Source organism: Miniopterus schreibersii (assembly GCF_964146895.1).
Source record: "Miniopterus schreibersii genome assembly, chromosome: 8".
Lineage (NCBI taxonomy): Eukaryota > Metazoa > Chordata > Mammalia > Chiroptera > Miniopteridae > Miniopterus > Miniopterus schreibersii.
The window spans coordinates 9,235,339-9,253,672 of NC_138109.1; the positions used below are offsets into that span (position 1 = coordinate 9,235,339).

At 52.7% G+C, this 18,334-nt stretch overlaps 1 protein-coding gene across 1 annotated transcript; it reads right to left on the reverse strand.

The window, feature by feature from the left end:
* Window positions 1-10,355: 10,355 nt before the first annotated feature.
* C1QB (complement C1q B chain) lies at window positions 10,356-16,778 on the reverse strand. The gene is given in 5 exon segments (XM_081145727.1): window positions 10,356-11,089; window positions 12,269-12,455; window positions 12,457-12,472; window positions 16,664-16,736; window positions 16,739-16,778. Coding segments are annotated over 5 exon segments (876 nt in total). The 5' UTR covers window positions 16,764-16,778; the 3' UTR covers window positions 10,356-10,514.
* Window positions 16,779-18,334: the final 1,556 nt, after the last annotated feature.

Sequence of the window (18,334 nt, forward strand, 5' to 3'; positions counted from 1 at the left end):
GGAAGATCAGGTTCCACCCTTGAGGGTCCTCAGTGTGCTAGGGGGACAGATTTGTATGTAATAAGCTCTAGACTAGGGTTTCTCAGCCTCAGCACCATTGACATTTTGGGCCAAATAGTTCTTGTTGTGGGGTCCTGCACATTTGTAGGATGTCTCACAGCATCCTTGGCCTCTCCCCACTAGATCTCAGTATCACACACCCACCCCCAGCTGTGACACAGAAAAATGTGTCCAGACATTGCCATATGTCTGGAGGGAAGGGGGAGAGCAAATCACCTCGGTTGAGAACCGCTGATCTAGACTATAATCCTGGTCATTCGTCTGTTCATTCATCCAACCCATGCTCCTTAAGCTCTGAGTGTTTGCTGGGCTCTGATCTAGGGCCTAGGGGTACAGCTCCCGAGTTCCAGGTGCTGAGTTCATGCCTAGTGAGTGAGTTCACACCTGGAGAAGTGAACTATTCCATGCAGAGATGAAGTGGGGGGCCAGGGTTACCAAAAGGCTCCTGGAGGAGGTGACACTTTGCCAGGCCTGGTACAGAGAACATTCCATGCTGAACAGGACCAAATGGCTATCCTAGATTTGTTCCCCAGGGGTGTTCAAGGGGCCTGTTGCATGCAGGGGGCATCTCTGGGGATACAGATGGACTAAGGCAGGCCTCTGTCAGCATACAGAGGGTTTGAGACATGCAAAAAAGGGTCTCCACCCTCCCTGGGGGTTGCAGAGGGATCAGGAAGGGCTTCCCAGAGAAGGGGAGACAGGAGTCAAATCTTGAGGCTGAACAGGCAGGAGCCAGGCAGGCAGGGGAGGGAGGGTTGAGATGCGGGCAGAGGGAACAGCTCTGCACAGGCCACAGAGCACGAGAGGGCCCGAGGGTTTGGAGGAACGCGAAGAGGCTGCTGGGTCAGGAGCACAGCATTCTGACAGCAGAGGGAGGGAGATGAAGCTGGAGTGGAAGGCGGGGGAGAGGGACTCAACTTAAGAGCCTGGACTTAATCCTGGAGATGTTGGGAGCCACAGAAGGCACTGGAGCAGGGGGAAATTATTATTATTTTAGAAAAATTTCTGTGACTACAGCGAAGAGCCTGGGTCTAAGGAGAGTAGGACAAGAGACAGGAAACAGTTGCTGAGGTTCAGGAGTGAGGTCAGGGTGGCGGTGAGCCTGGAGTGGAAGGGACAGATCCCACAGACACTTAGGAGGTAAAAGTGTCTCCTACACAGTTAAGGGCTGGAGGAGGCTTCTGGGCAGGTTATGGGTGTCTGGCAGTGCAGCCCTGAAACGAATCACCAGATTAGAAACACCAGATAAAAGACTGAGTCGAGGAAGATATGCCTGTGGATCTCAGAACACAAATTATTTCTGCAACTTTGCTTTCATGCATCATCTTTAAATATTAATAAGCAACGATTTTTAAGTGCTTAATGATGCACCAGGCACTCTCCTAAGCACGTCGTGTGCATTAACTCGTTAAGCCCTCATGCAGCCCACTGAGGGAGGGGCCTTTTATCATCTCCCTTTTGCAGAGAAAGCAGCAAAAGCACAGAGAGAGAAAGTAACTTGCCAAGTTTACACAGCTAGCAAGCGGCTGGGTCCGGATTTGAACTCGGTCTGGTTCCAGGGGCTGTGCTATCTTCTGTTAAGCTGCCAAAATATGCAGTTTGTTTAAAGCCTGCTTAACATCATCTATTTATAAAGTCCTGTGATAATATACAAGTAAAAAACGATGGTATTATGTTTTACGGATTGTGGTGGAAGGGTGTAAACTGAAAAATCACCTTCTGGAATCTCAGGGAAACCCTACGCGGCAGTGACTGCCACCACCTGGTGGCAGTGTACCCCAAGTGGAGGAGCCATGACAAAGGCCAAGCCCAGCCCAGTTTCTCTGGGCCCTGAAGTTATGAACCCCCATGCCAGGATGGTGAGAGCTTGCGAATACGGGCACTGCTATTAGGAAAACGTGTCCTCTGTTGGACAGGAAGGGGGAGCGAGGCTCTCAGTGCCCAGGCTGCAGGGTATGTATTCTGAGGGACTGTGATTGTGGTGGGGACTCGGGATGGAGCTGCCAGGCCCCGTCCACACTCCTTCCCCAGTTCCCTAGACGACCAGCATTAGGCATTTTTGAAACAGCTGGTGGGAGCTCGGGCTGGGGTGGGGTCTTACTCTGCAAACATGGGCTGTACCCATAACCCCGACCTTCTAATCCCAGGGCTTAACTGACTTCATTAACTCCAGGGGGCTCAAGAGAGACCCCCCAAATCATTCTCTGTCAAACCACATTCATGAAAGTCCCATTCCTGAGACCTGTGTGGGAAAACCTCCTGCCCAAAGGCAGGAGACTGGAGGTGGTGACACTTGGATGTGAACCCTCTGCAGGTTGGTGACAGAGCAGGCTCAGACCCACCCCCCTGCCTGTCCAAAGGGCAGTGAGGGAGAAACTGGGTGAAAGCAGAGCATGCTGGGTAGCCTGGCCAGGGGCTGATGTGTCCAGCCTCCCACCCCACCACTGTGGTTGCCGTGACAACTGAGTGGGGCGAGGGAGGAGGGGAGGAGAGACCACTTGCCCCTCAGACAATGGGAACTTACTCCAGGTCACCCTTGACCTTGTCCTGAGGGACTTGGTGGGGTCAGGAGTTCTGGGCTCTCCATATCCTACAGTATAGGGATCTGGGGAGCAGTCCTCAGTTCAGGTTAGGTCTGGAGACCCCGGAATGGGGGTCACAGACAGAATCCCATCCACTGGAAAATCCCAACCCTATCAGAGCCTCTTCTTTTCTGGGATCCCTGCTCCCCCAAGGCAGGCTAATTCCTAACGAAGTTCAGTTCATATTCTGAGCTCTCCCCTCCACTGAAGAACTTGACCTTGTAGTGGGAGGTGAGCAGTGGGCGCAGGGAGGAGGCGGCGGCCGCTTTGGGGACAGGCCAAATATTTTATGAGTAATTTAATATCTGGAGCGTGAACCACTGAGCAGAGAACCAGTCAGCTGCCCAAAGCGAGGAGCTGGTCTGGTCCTCATAGGCAGGGGGAGAGCATGGGGACTGACAGGGATGACTGGGGCCCATGGGGAAGTTAACGCTTTCGGGGCCTGGGAGGGGTCTAGGAGGGGACAGGGCAGGTTTCCACGGCTCGTGTTCCTGCTGTGCACCAGGTGCCGTATTGTGCATGTTAGACGGGTTGAGCGCTTGAATTTGGGAGGGAAAGTGTGGCTCCTTGAAAAAGGCATCGACTTTGAGACACACAGACCCGAGTTTAGCTCCTGCCAAGTGTGCGAGCCTGGACAAGTGACTCCACCTGTGTGGGCCTCAGTTGCCTTATCCGTAAAACGGTAACAAAAATAATTGTACCTTCATCACAAATAAGGATCCAGTGAGTGACAATAAATACAAAGAACTTAGTTTGGTTGCCCGGGACACAGCTCAGTAAAGCGACCTGCCCTCCTGTGAACTTCACGACTGCTCTTCCAAACCCCCAAACATCCTTTGTGGGGGTCTCCCAGCCACCTAGCTATGCCTGGACCCTCCTCTCCAGCCCTGGAGTGGGGCTCGGGGGCTTTGGCCATGTTCTACACCAGCCATGGTTCTGCCTCTTCCTGACACCTGTTAAGGACCCTGTTAAGGTTCCTGGGGACGGGTCCTGTCCAGCCTGGTGGCATGGAAGGGACGTGGGCCTTGAACTGAGAGAGATCTGGGTCAGAATCCTCACTCAGCCACATTCTAGTTGTGGGACCCCGGCAAGCACTTCATTCCTCTGGGCCTTCATTTCTGTGTCTGCAACATATGAACAATGAAAATTCTTCCTCGCAAGGATGCTGCTATAATCGAAGATCATGCCGTAAAGAAGCTAGCACAGAGCCTGATACACAGTAGTGCTCATTAAATGGTTTTCTACCATCGATATTTCAAGAGAGCCGTTGAGGGGCCACACAGTCTTAGGCCATGTCCCAGCTCTGCCATGTCCCAGCTGTGAGAACCTGCCTCAATTCCCCACGGTGTCTGCATTGTTTCCTGGTGGCAGCGAGTGCCCGCCCCATGCAGGGTACTACCCTGGGTACCTTAAAAAAGTCACCTGTATTTTAATAGCCGTGGCACATAGACTATTGTCCCTATTTTTTAGATGAGGGAACAGGCTCAAAGGGGATAGGTGACTCCAGATCGCACAGTTATCCGCCACGTCGAGGGCAGACTGTCCTGATCGCCTCTACTCGCGGGCCCTGTGCAGGCTCCCAGCGCGGCGAACTCCCTCTCTCCAAGCTGCCCACGTCCTGAGCCATAACATGGGAGGAATGAAGACATTTTTCAGGTCTCCTTCCCTGGAAACCAGCTGGGGAGAGTCCCAGCGAGGCTGACATTTATGTTCTGTCTTTAATCACATTAACTGACGTGTTCCAAACAAGGTCTGCAGACAAGTTTTAACAAGGCCCCAGCGTCTCCCCCGTGATACCTGCGCCTCAGGGAGAGCTGCCCTGAGAGGTGCTAACTCAGGAACTGAAGCCCGCAGACAGGCCCACACCGGGGGCCCCTGCAAACCCATGCTGCAGGGAGAAGGGAAACTTGTCCCAAGATGGGCACAGGACTTACCAGCTTTTTTGCCTCTTGTAGCTCATGGAACGAACCTCACAACAGCCAAGAGCCTCATTTCACAGATGAGAATGCTAACATTGATGGGGACTTCCTATGCATCAGGTGTGGCCTGTGGTCCTTTACAATAACCACTTTTTTTTTTGGTTAACCTTCACCTGAGGATGTTTTTTCCACTGATTTTTAAAGAGAGTGGAAGGGAGGAAGGGAGGGGGCGGGAGAGAGAAACACTGATGTGAGAGAGACACATCGATTGATTGCCTCCTGCATGAGCCCCAACCAGGGCCAGGGATTGAACCTGCAACCCAGGTGCATGCCCTTGATCGAGAATCGAACCTACGATCCTTCGGTGCCCGGGCCAATGCTCTGCTGATAGAGCCACACCGGCCAGGGCTACAAGAACCACTCTTGCTTGTGTGCCTACTATGCCCCAGGCAGGCGCTTTAGATACACCACCCATTTAGCGCTCGCACCAATATCAGCCAATATCACTTTATTTCACAGCCGAGGAAAGAACAGCTCAGAGTTGAGGTGACCTCCTTACCAGGGTCACCCGGCTAGAACGTGGCAGAGCTGGATCTGAACCTGCCTGGTGGGGCTTTTGGGAGAAGCCAAGGCGGGAACGTGCACCAAGCATCGGCACAGCGCCTGGCGCATAGTGGGCGCTCCGTCTCCCATCTTTGCTTCTTTTGCCCTCTTTCTGCTGTTGGCATGTTTTACATTCTCCCTGCTCCCCAGGTTCTGTAAGGGCTCATCGGGACAAATACGTGACAAAATGGCAGAGAAGAATCTGTGACAGGCAACGGGAAGACGAGGTCAGGGAGGCAGGAGGTGAGGAAGGAGCCTTCCAAGCAAATATGTGCCACGCAGACCTGCCCACCGGAGTGTCTCTCTGCAGGACCTGAGGCCTCTGTTCTCTGTCGTAGCCTTGGGAATAAGCCTTGGTCTCCTTGCCTCTGAATGGGGCGACGAGGCCTGTGTGTGTGTGTGTGTGTGTGTGTGTGTGTGTGTGTGTGTGTGTGTCAGGGGAGGTGTCGGGGGAGGGGGTTGTCGTGAGGATTAAATGGATGGATGTCTGTCTGGCTGGCACATTCTTGATCTCAGTTAAGTTTCTCTCCGCCTGCCTGCCTTTGTTTCCCTTGGAAATGCCAAACCTTCCCATGGAAAATTTCCCAAGGGCCCATGGAACGTTATTACAGTCCCTCTTTCTAGGCAGCACATAATTTTGACATTCTTTCCACCTTGCCTTTCTTCCTGCCATTCAACAACTATTTACTGAGCATATATTATGCATATCCATCTCCAGGCCCCGTACTCTCTGGAGTAAGAAACATTCATCAATCAATTGATGAACTAACATCCATGTTTTCATTCATTTCTTTGATGAATCTTTTGAGTTCTCTGGGCCATGAGATGTTCATTTTTGGCCTCCTTGGTTCCCTCCTGGGTCCTCACTGTGTTCTGTATAGATGAAGATGCTGGATAAGTGAAGTGTGATGGGGGACTTGGCCGTGGCTTCTTCCCTGGTCAGTGATCATGTAATGACTCTTCCCCCTTTTTCCTATGGGTGTCACAAGCTCTCCTAGGTTCCTAATCAGTAGGCTTAGGGCAGGCCTGAGAAACTGTTTCTGTCACATGTGAGTCTAACATAGCCAACTAGTTCAACCCCCTCCTTCTGTAGGGATATCTGAGGCTCAGAGAGAGGTAGCAACTTCTCTGAAGTCACACAGTTAGCCAGGTTCCAAGACCAGCCTAGGACTGGGAGCTCTTGATGTCCCATCCAGGGTGATTCCTGCTCTGCCAGGTCCCCTCACTGCTGTGGGTGTCCCTCCCTGGGTGGGCCCTGCTGGATTTCTTGAACAAACACCCCCTTTCCTCCTGCATCTGGCCCACAGAATGCCTCCTGGCTATGTGCAAAAATAAACACAGCTCACAGCTCGCTGTGAAAGGAGGGCATGTGTTTGTGTGTGTGCTGGGGAGGGGGTCGTTTAAGGCAAGGCACCTGGTGTCCCATTGTCAGCAGGAGACCAGAAAGGCAGGGATGTGCAGGAGAAACCGGAGAGGGACCTGCAATGCTCAGAGCAAGGGGTGCCCAGCATCGGGGAAATGGACCCCTCACCCTTCGCCCTTTCCTCTGTCTGCTGTGAACTCCTCACCATCACCATCAGAACATAATCACAGTGACCACAGTGGCAGCAATAACAGTGGAGGTTAATCACTGATTGCTCGCCCTCACCAGCCCCTGTGCTGCCACCGCCCACGGAAGAGAGAATTTCAGCTCATGCAGATCAGCATGCTGAACCAGTGCTCCTAACCCCTGCCACTTAACGTGTGGTCCCGGCTCAGCAGCACCAACTCCCTCCCACTCCCAGCTTGTTAGAAAAGCAGCTTCTCAGCCCCCTACTGAATTAGAACACACGTTTTACTAAGAGCCCAGGTGCACATTTAAGTTTGAGGAGCCCTGTACCATCACAGCATCTCAATTTCAGTAACAGGCTGCTATGGATATCCATAGCTAATGCCTGTAGAGAACTGTCTGTGTGCCAGGGGCTTTGCACATAGAAGCCCATTTAACCCTCACCAGCTTTCTGAGGTATGATGATCACCCCCATGATACAGATGAGGAAATTGTAACCCAGAGAGGTTAAGGAATTAGCCTGAGAACACACAGCCTGTAAGTGGCAGAGGTGGGATTTGAATACAGCCTGTCTGACGCCACTGTCCTTCTAGTTCCTAGGCCCCCAGCCTTTCCTCCCTCGCTGCATTTCTCATCTTGTGTAGGTTTCAACAGACAAGAAGTCTATTTTCCCTTCTTCCCCTGACCCCATGTAACCAATGGACTCCTGAGGGCAGAGACTGGGCCACTACTGGCTACACCTTTTATATCCATTAGCTCAGCCCTCTCACTTGGGGCTGGGGATGGGGGACAGAGGACAACTTGCATTGGAATCACCTGAGATGTTTGAGAAAAGTGCGGATTCCTGGGCCTCTCCAGGTCCTACAGAATCAGAACCTCTGGGATGGGGTCTAGACATCAGCAATTTTCAGGGGTCTTCGTTGCCCACTAAGACCAGGGGTTGTGATGCCCATTTTACAGCCAAGGGCAATGAGGCCCAGAGAGTTTTTCTGTTCCTGTCCCAAGGTTGGAAGCTGGCTGACTGGCACACTGGGTGGGAGTCAGGCAGTTCTGGGTCCAAGTTCCCGCTCCTCTCCCTCAGAGCCCAGAGCCATACCTGCATCTAGAGCAGGTTGGCAAATGCAGCCCACAGACTGTGTGCAGCTTGCTAGCTAAGAATGGCTTTTACATTTTTAAAAGATTGGGGGGAAAATCAGAAGAAAAATATCTCCTGATGTATGAACATTATGTAAAATTCAAATTCCCGTGTCCATAAAAGTGTATTGGAAAATAGCCATGCTCATTTATTTATATACTATCTGTGGCTATTTTCCTGCTGTAGAAGCAGAGGCCAGTAGTCACAACAGGGACTGTATGGCCCGCAAAGCCCAAGATAGTTCCCATCTGGCTAATTACAGGAAAAGTTTGGCAACCCCTGGTCCAGAGCAGTGATTCTCAAACTTTAGCCACATCCAAATCACCGGGAGGGCTTGTTAAAACACAGACTCGGGGCCCTATCTGCAGGTTTTCTGATTCAGTCAGTCAGCCGTGGGGCCTGAGAACCTGCATTTCCAACAAGCTCCTAGGTGGTGCCGATGCCCGAACCACATCTCCAGGACCCTTGTTTCAAGGAACCTGGGTCTTCAAAGCTGACCCTCAGCCCCACCCTGGAAGCTCACAGCTCGCCCAGGGAGTGGGATGGGTTTGGGGAGAAGAGAGAGAGGACCCCCAAGCTCTCACCATCCAGGACCCATCTCATCCACCCATCCGCCAGCCCCTGTCCAGGCTGTCCTTCTCCTGGTGTCTGCTCCCCCCTGGTGGCAGCAAGCCTGGACCTTGCCTGGCAATTCAGCCTCGATTGCCCAGCCCTCCATCTGGAAACACATTTCAAAGCCTTCAAAGTTTGCCCATCCTTTCCCCTAGGGAGCCCACTTCCAGGAATTTAACCCAAGAACCAAGGATGTGTGCCGGGATGCTCACTGCAGCATTGCTGGTTTGTAAGAGGCTAAAACAGGAGACCAGGGGCAGCCACTGGACATGGCCGCACAGCTAGTAAGAAGCCCAGGCAGGACTTGAAGTTGGGTCTCACTCAAGAACCAGTGACTCAACTGCCACACTACACAGCCCTCAGGGTGCCCCCTGCCTGCCATGGGCATCAGTGCTTCCAGAGCTGGATTGCTTTGTGTTGCATCCCCGTCTTGTTACTTGCTAGCTGTGTAATATTAGCAAGTCACGTAAGTGCTCTGTCTCAGTGTTCCCACCTGTAAAAGGGGACCATAATTGTAAAGGTTGCATGAGTGGACATGAATCTTTAGCTCTGTTCACTGGGTGAGCTGTTACTCTTATTACTTAGTAAGCCCCCACCTTCCTTCCTTGCCCTTCACCCTCCTTTCCTCTTAACTGGCTCCAAGTATTGTGGGTCACTGGGAGGGGCCCGTTGGTCAGGGTGAACTGGGACAGAGGTGGGGGAGCTGGGATGGGGCTCTGTAGGCAGGAGGTGGCAGACATTTAGCAGGGCCCACCCACGCTGCTCTGAGAACTGCTCCCACCCTTGGGGCTGGGCCCTGTGGTCTGGAGAATAGGACACGGAGCTTAGCACTGGGTTAAGCAGACCTGGATCTGAATCCTAGATCTTCTGTGTGAGATGGGCAAGTAACACCCCCTGCCTGGGCCTCATTATTCTTATCTGTAGAATGGGAGCAGTAAGATTAGAACAGTGGTTCTTTTTTGTTTGTTTGTTAATCCTCAGCTGAGGATATTTTGTTCCATTGATTTTTTTTTTTTTTTTTAGAGAGAGTGGAAGGGAGGGAGGGAGGAGGAGAGAGAAAGAGATAGAAACATTGATGTGAGAGAGACACAGAGACACATTGATTGGTTGCCTCTTACACGTGCCCTGACCAGGCCTGGGGATCGAACCTGTGACCCTTTGGTGCAAGGGCCAACACTCTAACCACTGAGCCACACCAGCCAGGGCTAGAGCTGTGGTTCTTCAAGTGTGGTCCCTGGAGGCTGCAGCAATGTCACCTGGGAACTCGTAGGAAATGCAGATTCCAACATGCCCTCCTGGTGGTTGCTAAGTCTGGGGAGACATTGGGAGAGGGAGCACATGGGGAGAATCAAAAGGGAAAGTGTCTTGGCTCCAAGGTCAGGTAAGACTTTGGAGGAGGGCCCCTTGATCCCCTGAGTGGGGCTATGTGCAGTATAAGCAGAAAACCCTTTAGAGGCTGGCCCAGACATGCTGCCTTGAGACAGGCCTCAGGTCATTGGTAGGCAGGCCTGCCCTTGAATCCCAGCCCTGCTGTGGGACTGAGGGCAATCTCTTCATCCCTCCAATCCTCAGTTTTCTCTTCTGTAAACTGGGCACAATGCAACATGTCTCCAAGGATGAGTGTGAGGATTAATGAGAGAATGAGGAAAGTGTCTAGCTCAGTGCTTAGAGCATAGTAGGTGCTCAACTGATAGTGTTACCTCCCCATCTCCTACTGTGTGGCTGTCACAGAGCTGGATGCAGAGTCTGGCCCTCCAGTCACCTCCAAGTAGAAAGAGTTTCTGTTGTCAGAGGTCATTCATTCATTCAACTAGCATTCAACTAGCACTCAAGCAGCATTTCTCAGCACCTACTATGTGCCAGGTGCTGGGACACAGTTGAATTAGACCACTGGCCCTTGGTCATGAAGTTTATTTCCTCATTTATTCAGCTACATCCATGGAGATTGACTGTGTGCTTTGGCTGGGCAGGGGTGGTGTTGGGGGTAAAGTGAGCGTTGCTGGTGGGAGAGGGGACTGGGAGGGGGAGGGGAGGGGGCTGAATCAGTCCCCAGGTCACACCTCTGGGTTCGGGAAGAGCAGGAACCCAGAGAAGACGCTGTTGGCACCTTCCATGCCCAGCAGGGAGTTCTTGTCGGTGGCCTGCAGGAAGACGCTCTCCCCCTGTTCCAGCTTGAGGACGATGCCACCTGTGGTGACCTGGAAGGTGTTCTGGACGTAGTCACAGAAGGTGACCACCTTCTGGAAGCTCTCCCTGCCCCGCATGAGGTTCACGCACAGGTTCCCTCGGGAGCTGGCGTGGTAGGTGAAGTAGTAGAGGCCGGGCACCTTGCAGTTGAACTTGCCGCTGCGAGACTCGTAGTTGTTGTTGGCGTTGGTGATGACGTGGTCGAAGCGGATGACCTGGTCCTTCCGCAGGGGGATGTTGAGGTTGCGTTTGGCCGAGAAGGCGATTTTCTGCGTAGCCTTGTAGTCTCCCGATTCGCCCTTGGGGCCACGGGCTCCGGGGGGCCCTGGGGTGCCTTTGGGACCCACGGGGCCCTTGGGGCCAACTTTTCCTGGCTTTCCAGGACTCCCTGGGTCCCCCTTCTCGCCAAACTCGCCATGGTCTCCAGCTAGCCCTGGCAGCCCTGGAAAAGCAGAGACAAGAGAAATGAGGCCGAGATCTCCAAGAACCAAAGAAAGGAGCCTTGGGCTGAGAGGCAGGGAGCCTGGCCGAGTGACCTTGGACAGGTCCCTGCGCCTCTCTGGGCCTCAGCCTCCCATCTGTGAAAAAGAGGGGGTTGGTCAGAGGACCTCTGAGTCCCCGTCCAACTCGGCTTCCCAAATCTGTGATGTGTTCGGCCCCAGTGGGGACTGACACCCATGAGGTGGGGGCAGTGTCTCCCTAAGGAAGGTGCTGGGCCGGCCCTCCTCACTCGCTCGTTCAGCACCCTTGTCGGGGCTGGGGCCTGGAGGCTGGATAATGAATTCTGGGCACACACGCTGTCCTGCTCCATTCCCTCCCCCATGGCTGACATCCCTAATCGCTCCCGACGGTCTTTCTTGCTGAACTTGGAAGTGGGCCTTCAAAGCCTCCCGCTCTACTCTAACAGCCACTACCCTTGGTTTGGCACCACACAAGGTAAAACCATTTCCCAGTAGAGTGGCAGAGTTTAGTGCTGAGAACATGGACTCAAGGGGCAGGCAGATGTGCTGCTCACGTCACATCTGCCATTATTAGTTGTGCCACCTTGGGTGAGTCAGGTTCCCTGAGGCTCAGCTTCCTCATCTGTAAAACGGGAGTGATGAGATTTTGTGGACTTGTGAAGACTGAATGAGATAATTTGGGGAGAGTGGTTCATTATGGGTGAGTGAACGAATGAACTATATTTCACAGGGGTTCTTTATGGTAGGAAGTCTCGTTTGAACCCCGTGACTACCCCACAAAAGTGTCATCGTCCACATTTTACAGGTAAGGGAACAGCAATTTAGAGAAGTGAAGCCACTTGCCCTGGAGGCAACCCAGGACTGTGACTGTGGTGGTGGCCTCTCTCTACTTGGATTTAGTGGAAAGAGATCCATGGTCTGGTCTCAGCCTCAACATTTACTGGGCTCCTTTGGGCAAGTGGGTAGCCTTTTTGGACATCAGTCTTCCCATCTGTAAAATGGGAATCAGAATTCTCTCCTTGCAAAGTTATTGCGAGGGCTCAGCCAGCTGATGGATGTGCAAGTGTTTCTACAATCTCTAAGGTGGGCAACTGTGCCTTGGGAGGTAGGAGGTGGGCCCTCAGTCAGTGACACCAGTGTGCCCCCAAAGTACACAGCACCTTTCTCTCCCTTTGTCCCTGGGGTCCCAGGTTTGCCATCAGAGCCTGGTACCCCAGGAATGCCCGGGGTGCCAGGGATGGCTGCGTGCCCAGTGCAGGCGCTCTGGGCCTGGGAGACATCTAGTAGACCCAGGAGCAGCAGCAGCAGCAGCGGCCGGAGGCCGCCCCTCGGGTTCTTCATCACCACACTGGCTCAGCTGCTTCCTGTGGGGGCACAAGGAGACGTGGTAGGTTACTACTGGGATGATTCCACATTTTCTTTCTTTCTTTATTCACTCATTTGTTTGTTCAGTCGTCCATGTGTTCGCTGAGTCTGTCCTTTCCGCCAGCCCTGCCCTGAGTGCTGGGGATACAGTGGTGAACAGAATGGATGTGGCCCCTGCCCTCATGGGGCTGACAGTCCGGGGAAGGCAGACGGTAAGCAGGTCAACGTACAAGTGCACAGAAATAGTTAGAGGCGTGAATGAGTGCTCAGAGGGAGAGGAGCTGAGCTGGGGTGGGAGGAGGCTGGTTTGTGAGGGGAGTCCTCCCACCAGGGAAGTTTTCTAGACAGGGAGGCATCTCAGAAGTGATGTTTAGGCCAAGACCGAATAGACCTGGAATATGGAGGACCAGAAGGGGGCCAGCGTGGCCAGAGGGGACGGAGGGGTTGAGTGACAGGAGGCTGTGGTGGGCGGGTTTTGGATTTTACTCTAAGTGTTCTCATTCATTGGAGCTCCTGAATTCGGGGTGCCTCTGCTGCTTCCACAGAGAGCCACTTCACCTCCTCAGAGCAGCCCCGCAGGAAGGAGCTATTATTTCCATACAGGAGAGGACCCTGACTGAAGCTCAGGGTAGCCAAGTCACTTGCCTGGGGTCACACAGGCAGGACTTCAGCCAAGACTCGAGCCCAGGCCTGTCTGGCACTAAAGCCAGTGTCCCTGCCAGCAGACCAGCCCATCTTTTTTGACGGGGTATTCTTGGGTCCCTCCAAAGGCTGTGGGCCCTGGTGAGAGGGTGGTGCTGGCCCCTCCCTCACCCCAGAGAACTAGAAGCAGCCCTGGGCTGCCTCGAGCTGGCCTGCACAGCCAGTGCCCCGTGGCATTAATCCTCAGGACAGAAGTGACCTCAGACTTCACCTAGTCCGACTGTTGGCTTATTTTTTTTTTTTAAATCGAGCTGACACTCACTAACATAAATTTGATCATTTAGAAGTGAACATTTTGGTGGCATTTAGCACATTTGCAATGTTGTGCAACCACCACGTCTCTCTGGTTCCAAAACATTTTCATCAGCCCAAAGAAAACTCTGTACTCCCCAGCCCCACTCCCCCCATTCCCTGACAATCACTAATCTGCTTTCTGTCTCTATGGATTTACTAATATGGATATTTAATATAAATGGAAGGATACAACATGTGACCTTTTGTGTTTGGCTTATTTCACTAAGCATAGAGTTTTTAAGGTTCGCCTGTTATACCACGTGCTTTATTCCTTTCTATGGCTGATGATGTTCCATTGTGGGGACATTACAGTTTGCTTATCCATTCATTACTGATGGGCATTCGGGAAGTTCCCACCTTTTGCCTATTGTGAATTGTGCTGTTACGAACATTCATGTACAGGATTTGTTTGAATACCTGTTTTTAATTCTTTTTAATTCTACCTAGCAATGGAATTAACTGGAATTACTGCCTGGGGTCTTATAGAAATTCTATGTTGAACTTCTGGGGGAACCGTTAGCTACTATTAAGTCTCCTTGATAACATCTCTGCCAAGGGCTCTTCCATCCATGACTTGTACCATCTCGATAATGGGCAGCTCATTACTTACCAAGGCAGCCCATTCCACCTTTGGCCAGATCCAAATTCTCCCCATCCTTCAAGACTTGGGTCAAGGTCTTTCTCCTTCAGGAAGCTTTTTCTTATTACCCCTCAGTCCACAGAGGCTGAGCTGTTTCCTGTTCTTAAAATGGGAGGGCAGAGTGGTCCCTGAACACCTGCCAGGATAACTGTGGGGATCAGGGCGTGGCCCCCGCTAGGAAAATGCCATGGAATTCCCAGCTCTTGTTCAGACTTGTTGCTGCTATTGTCTGATCCTCACAGTACTCTGGGGAAGTGGGTTCTGGTTATTTTCCCATGTTGCAGATGAGGAAACTGAGGCTCCAACATTAGAAAGCAACCTGCCCACAGTTATGTGGGAGTTTGTTAATGGCAGAGCTGTGGCCAAACTCCTTCCATCTCTGCCATCATGCTGGCCGGGCCAACCCAGAATTTAGCACTTGGTGGCCTTGCTGGGACCAAAAAAACCTGCTGGTTTTTAGCTCATGTGCTCATAAAATCAGCCTCACCCCCCCAGTCTGGTTCTAATCAGTTCATTGCCCAAACCCCTGAGTTATGCCAGACTCTGTGCTGGAAGACTGCACAGGGAGCTGTGACCAGCTTAGGCTCTGCCCTGCTCTGAAGAGAGAGGTGATTCAGGGGACCTGCTTAGTTCTGAATGAAATCAGTTCCCACTCTTGCTGGAGGTTTTACAAAATGACAGTTTGACAACTTCACTATCATGTGTTGGGCACTTAGCAGGCACCAGGCTCTGTGCCAAACCTATATATGCCATTATTTCATTGAATTTGGTTCTTACAACAGCCTCTTGAGAAAGCATCTCCGATTTCTCATTTTACAGATGAGGAGACTGGGCATAGAGAGAGCAAGAACCTCCATCAAGGTGACACAGCCCTGTATGGTTGGGATTTGAACCCGCGCCCATTGGATCTTAACATTTACAGGGTGTTACATCAAGAGGCTGCTGTACCTGGTGGTGAAAACCTGGGCTTTGGAGCCAGATAGCCCAACAGGAGGAGCTAATGCATGGACTGCACTAAGGGCAGCACTGGGTCCAGAGCCAGTGCCCAGTGAAGGATGCTCTTATCTTATCATTACTGTTATTGTTGCTCTTAGGCAATGGTGAGAGGCCTGGAGTGTCAGGAAAGAAACTGCCAGGATCCAGAGCAGGCCTCTGCCACTTCTTAATTGAGGGCCTCAGACAGGCCACTTCTCTCTTGCCATAGTTTCTCCTACACAATGGGACTGATACTAATCTCTACCTCATAGGGTTGGTGGGAGGACAGGTGAGTTAGGGCTTATGACAGAGTCTGGGATGTTGGAAATATTACTGAATACTAGCTATTTTTAAAATTATCAGCATCATCTTAGAATCCCCAAGTTCTGGGACATGATGGAAGATGACTGGAAAAGTGAAAGAGAATTGGTCCCTGTGAGAGGTTGGGCTCAGGGATAGGGGCTATCTCAGGCAGAGGTGGCCCAGGGGTGGAGAGCTTCCACCAGTGAGGTGGGCGGGGGGCAGGGGGGGAAGCAGGGTCCTGACCTTTGATGAGACTGAGGCTTCTTGGGCAAATGGGAGGTGGGGTGGGGGCGTGGAAAGACCTGGGTTCTGGCTTATTTTAGGGGCCACTGAGTCTCAGACTTGGATGTAGACCTAAAACTCATCTGGTCTGACCACCCACTGCCTTCACAAGCATCACCCCGTCAGCCTTGCTCCTTACTCATGTCTTTCCCTGCATTACTGACCCTTCCATCTCCTTCCAGCGCCAATAGCTTCTTTAGCCCTGACTCGCAGTCAGGCCAACTTGACCTTGAACCCTCCCCCCTCCTTTTGCTGCTATCTCCCTGCATGACCTCCAGCAAGAGCCCACACCTCTCTAAACCTCTTTGGCAAAGTTAATTTGTACCTGCCAGGGCTGCCAGAGGATTAAATGAGATGGAACCTAAAAAAAATAAGGTGCCAGGTGTAGTGCCTGATCCCACACCCTCCTTTACAAACACTGAACTCAGTACTAACTAATAATTAACCACAACTCCACCTGCGAGTCAAACGATTTCTTTGAAAGAATCACGCTGAGCTTTCCCAGCAGACTACAAGGAAATAAGAGGTGGCAGGTGTTGGAGAAACGCTGGGCCGGGTGGAGGGCACCTCGGTTCTGACATCTTGACCCGGGTAGTGTGCTAAACACAGGGTGACCTTGGTCTCCCTTAGGGCATGTAAGGCACCTGAAAGGTTCTGATTCCCCCAGAGGGGGCTTCAGCTGAGAAGTTACATGACTTGCCCCGGATCACCAGCACTTAAGAGGCAGAAGCAGGTCTCGGCTTGAGTCTTGGTGACACCAAAGCCCTTACGCTGGTGGCCCCCATTTTAGGCTGCCTCCCTGTCACCTGGGCCCTAGGTAGCTGCAGACCTCCAGAGAGTTTGATTCCCGAGGTCTGGGCCCAGGCAGGAATCCGCAGTGTTAAACACTCCAGGGGGCTCCAAGGCAGGGGACGCGAGGTCTGCGCTCTGGGAGTCACCACCGTCCGCCCCTGGTCGTGCCGGCCACCCCCCAGGCACCGTACCCCGGCCTCACCTGGGAACCTGGCGTCCGGTGCTGGGCGATGCCGTTGGCCGGGCAGCAGTGGGACCAGGAGCCGGGAGCCGAGGCGCTCAGTGCGAAGCGGAAGTTCCATTCCTCGGACGGCCCCTCCACGGGCACAGCAGGCCCCCCCCCCCTTGTCACCACACTCTCACCCTGTCCTGCTGCCTTCAGGCAGTTTCAGGTCCTGTTTCTGCAACCTGGAGGGGCTGACCGTAAATGGGGTGGATGGCAGTCCCTTGGTTTCGCCTGCTCAGCAGCTGCGGGGAGAACGCGCTGTCCTGGGAGAGTGACCCCAGCTGGTGGCTTGGTGCCAGGGCCTCTGGCTGCCCCATCTTCTAAGGGAACAGGGATGTTTCTCAATAAAATGAAAACATGGCCGGCCTGGTGCCTGGGCGCTGGATCTGGAGTCAGAAACCTTGATTCATAACCTGGCCCTGCCACTTGCCAGCTGAACGGTCTCAGCCAGGGGAGCCCAGCGGAGCCCCGTTTCCTCTGTTACACGATGGGGTCATAATTACGCCTGCTCTACGGGTCACATGGGCCCTGGGGGTCAGGTGGGACAGTAGAGGAGAAAGGGAGGGTACACTGTAAAGTGCAGACCACCTGTTAATTGTTAATATCAGGCCATGTCCCAGGCTTCGCCTTTCTGGGCTCATCTCTTCTGCTTTTTCCCCATTCTGCACCCCTGCTCTTTCCCTGCTCTCAGAAAATAATCTAATAATGAAAAATGAATTTTAAATGTGGTTATTATTTATTTATACCCCTCCCTCTGCTTCCAGCAGGGCTTGAGGCTGAGGACAATAAGAGGCAGGGGCCTGTTGATCCTGGAATCACACCAAGTTAGAGCTGGAGAGGGGCTTGGAGGTGACCCAGTCCATCCCCTTTTTAAATATGGGGAAACGGAGGCTCAGACAGGAGATATTTATGGTGAACCTGCAGGTGCCCTGCACTGGGAGACAGCCACAAGCAGATCAGCCCTGGTTCCTGCCCCATGGAGCATCTTTTCTACTGGGGGAGACTGGTGTGAACTGTCCAATGACACAACACATGGTTTCATTGCTCCTGTGATAAATGTCACAAAAAAGTGACTGCTGGAGCCCAGACCTCATGCAAGTGGCAGGTGCAGGACTTGGCGCCAGGCACCTGACACCAGGTATCAGCCCCTTTCTGAGGTTGTGTCTCAGGCTCAGGGAAGGTTGCCCAGCAAGCACAGGAGCTGACGTAGGTCAGGAGGGCCTGTCTTGACATCTGTGCTGAGACCGAAAATCGTTGGGCTTGTGGATGTCGCTTAACGGAAATTGTTAACTGCAGTGGGTTACAGGGAAAGAAAAGAGTAGTTTGATAAAACCAAAGGGTCTCTGAGTTCAGACAAAGGGACCCAGGCCTGGGTGAGGAGGGGACAGTGGTGGATTCTGGGCAGGTTGCAGTTCCAGGGGTCCATCTGAGGGTTCCTGAGGCCACTTGGGCCTGGCCTCTAATTCATTGGTGGCTGATGGCACTGGGAAGAGATGGGCTTTAACCTGGGGTGGAAGCAGCTGGGAGGAACTAGGGGCATGGCTCTGGAATGGGCCTCTCCCAAGTTTGAATCCCAGCTTTGCCTTTTTCTAGTCATGTGGCTTCAGGCACATTTATTGACCTCCGTTTCCCCATCTGTGTATTGGG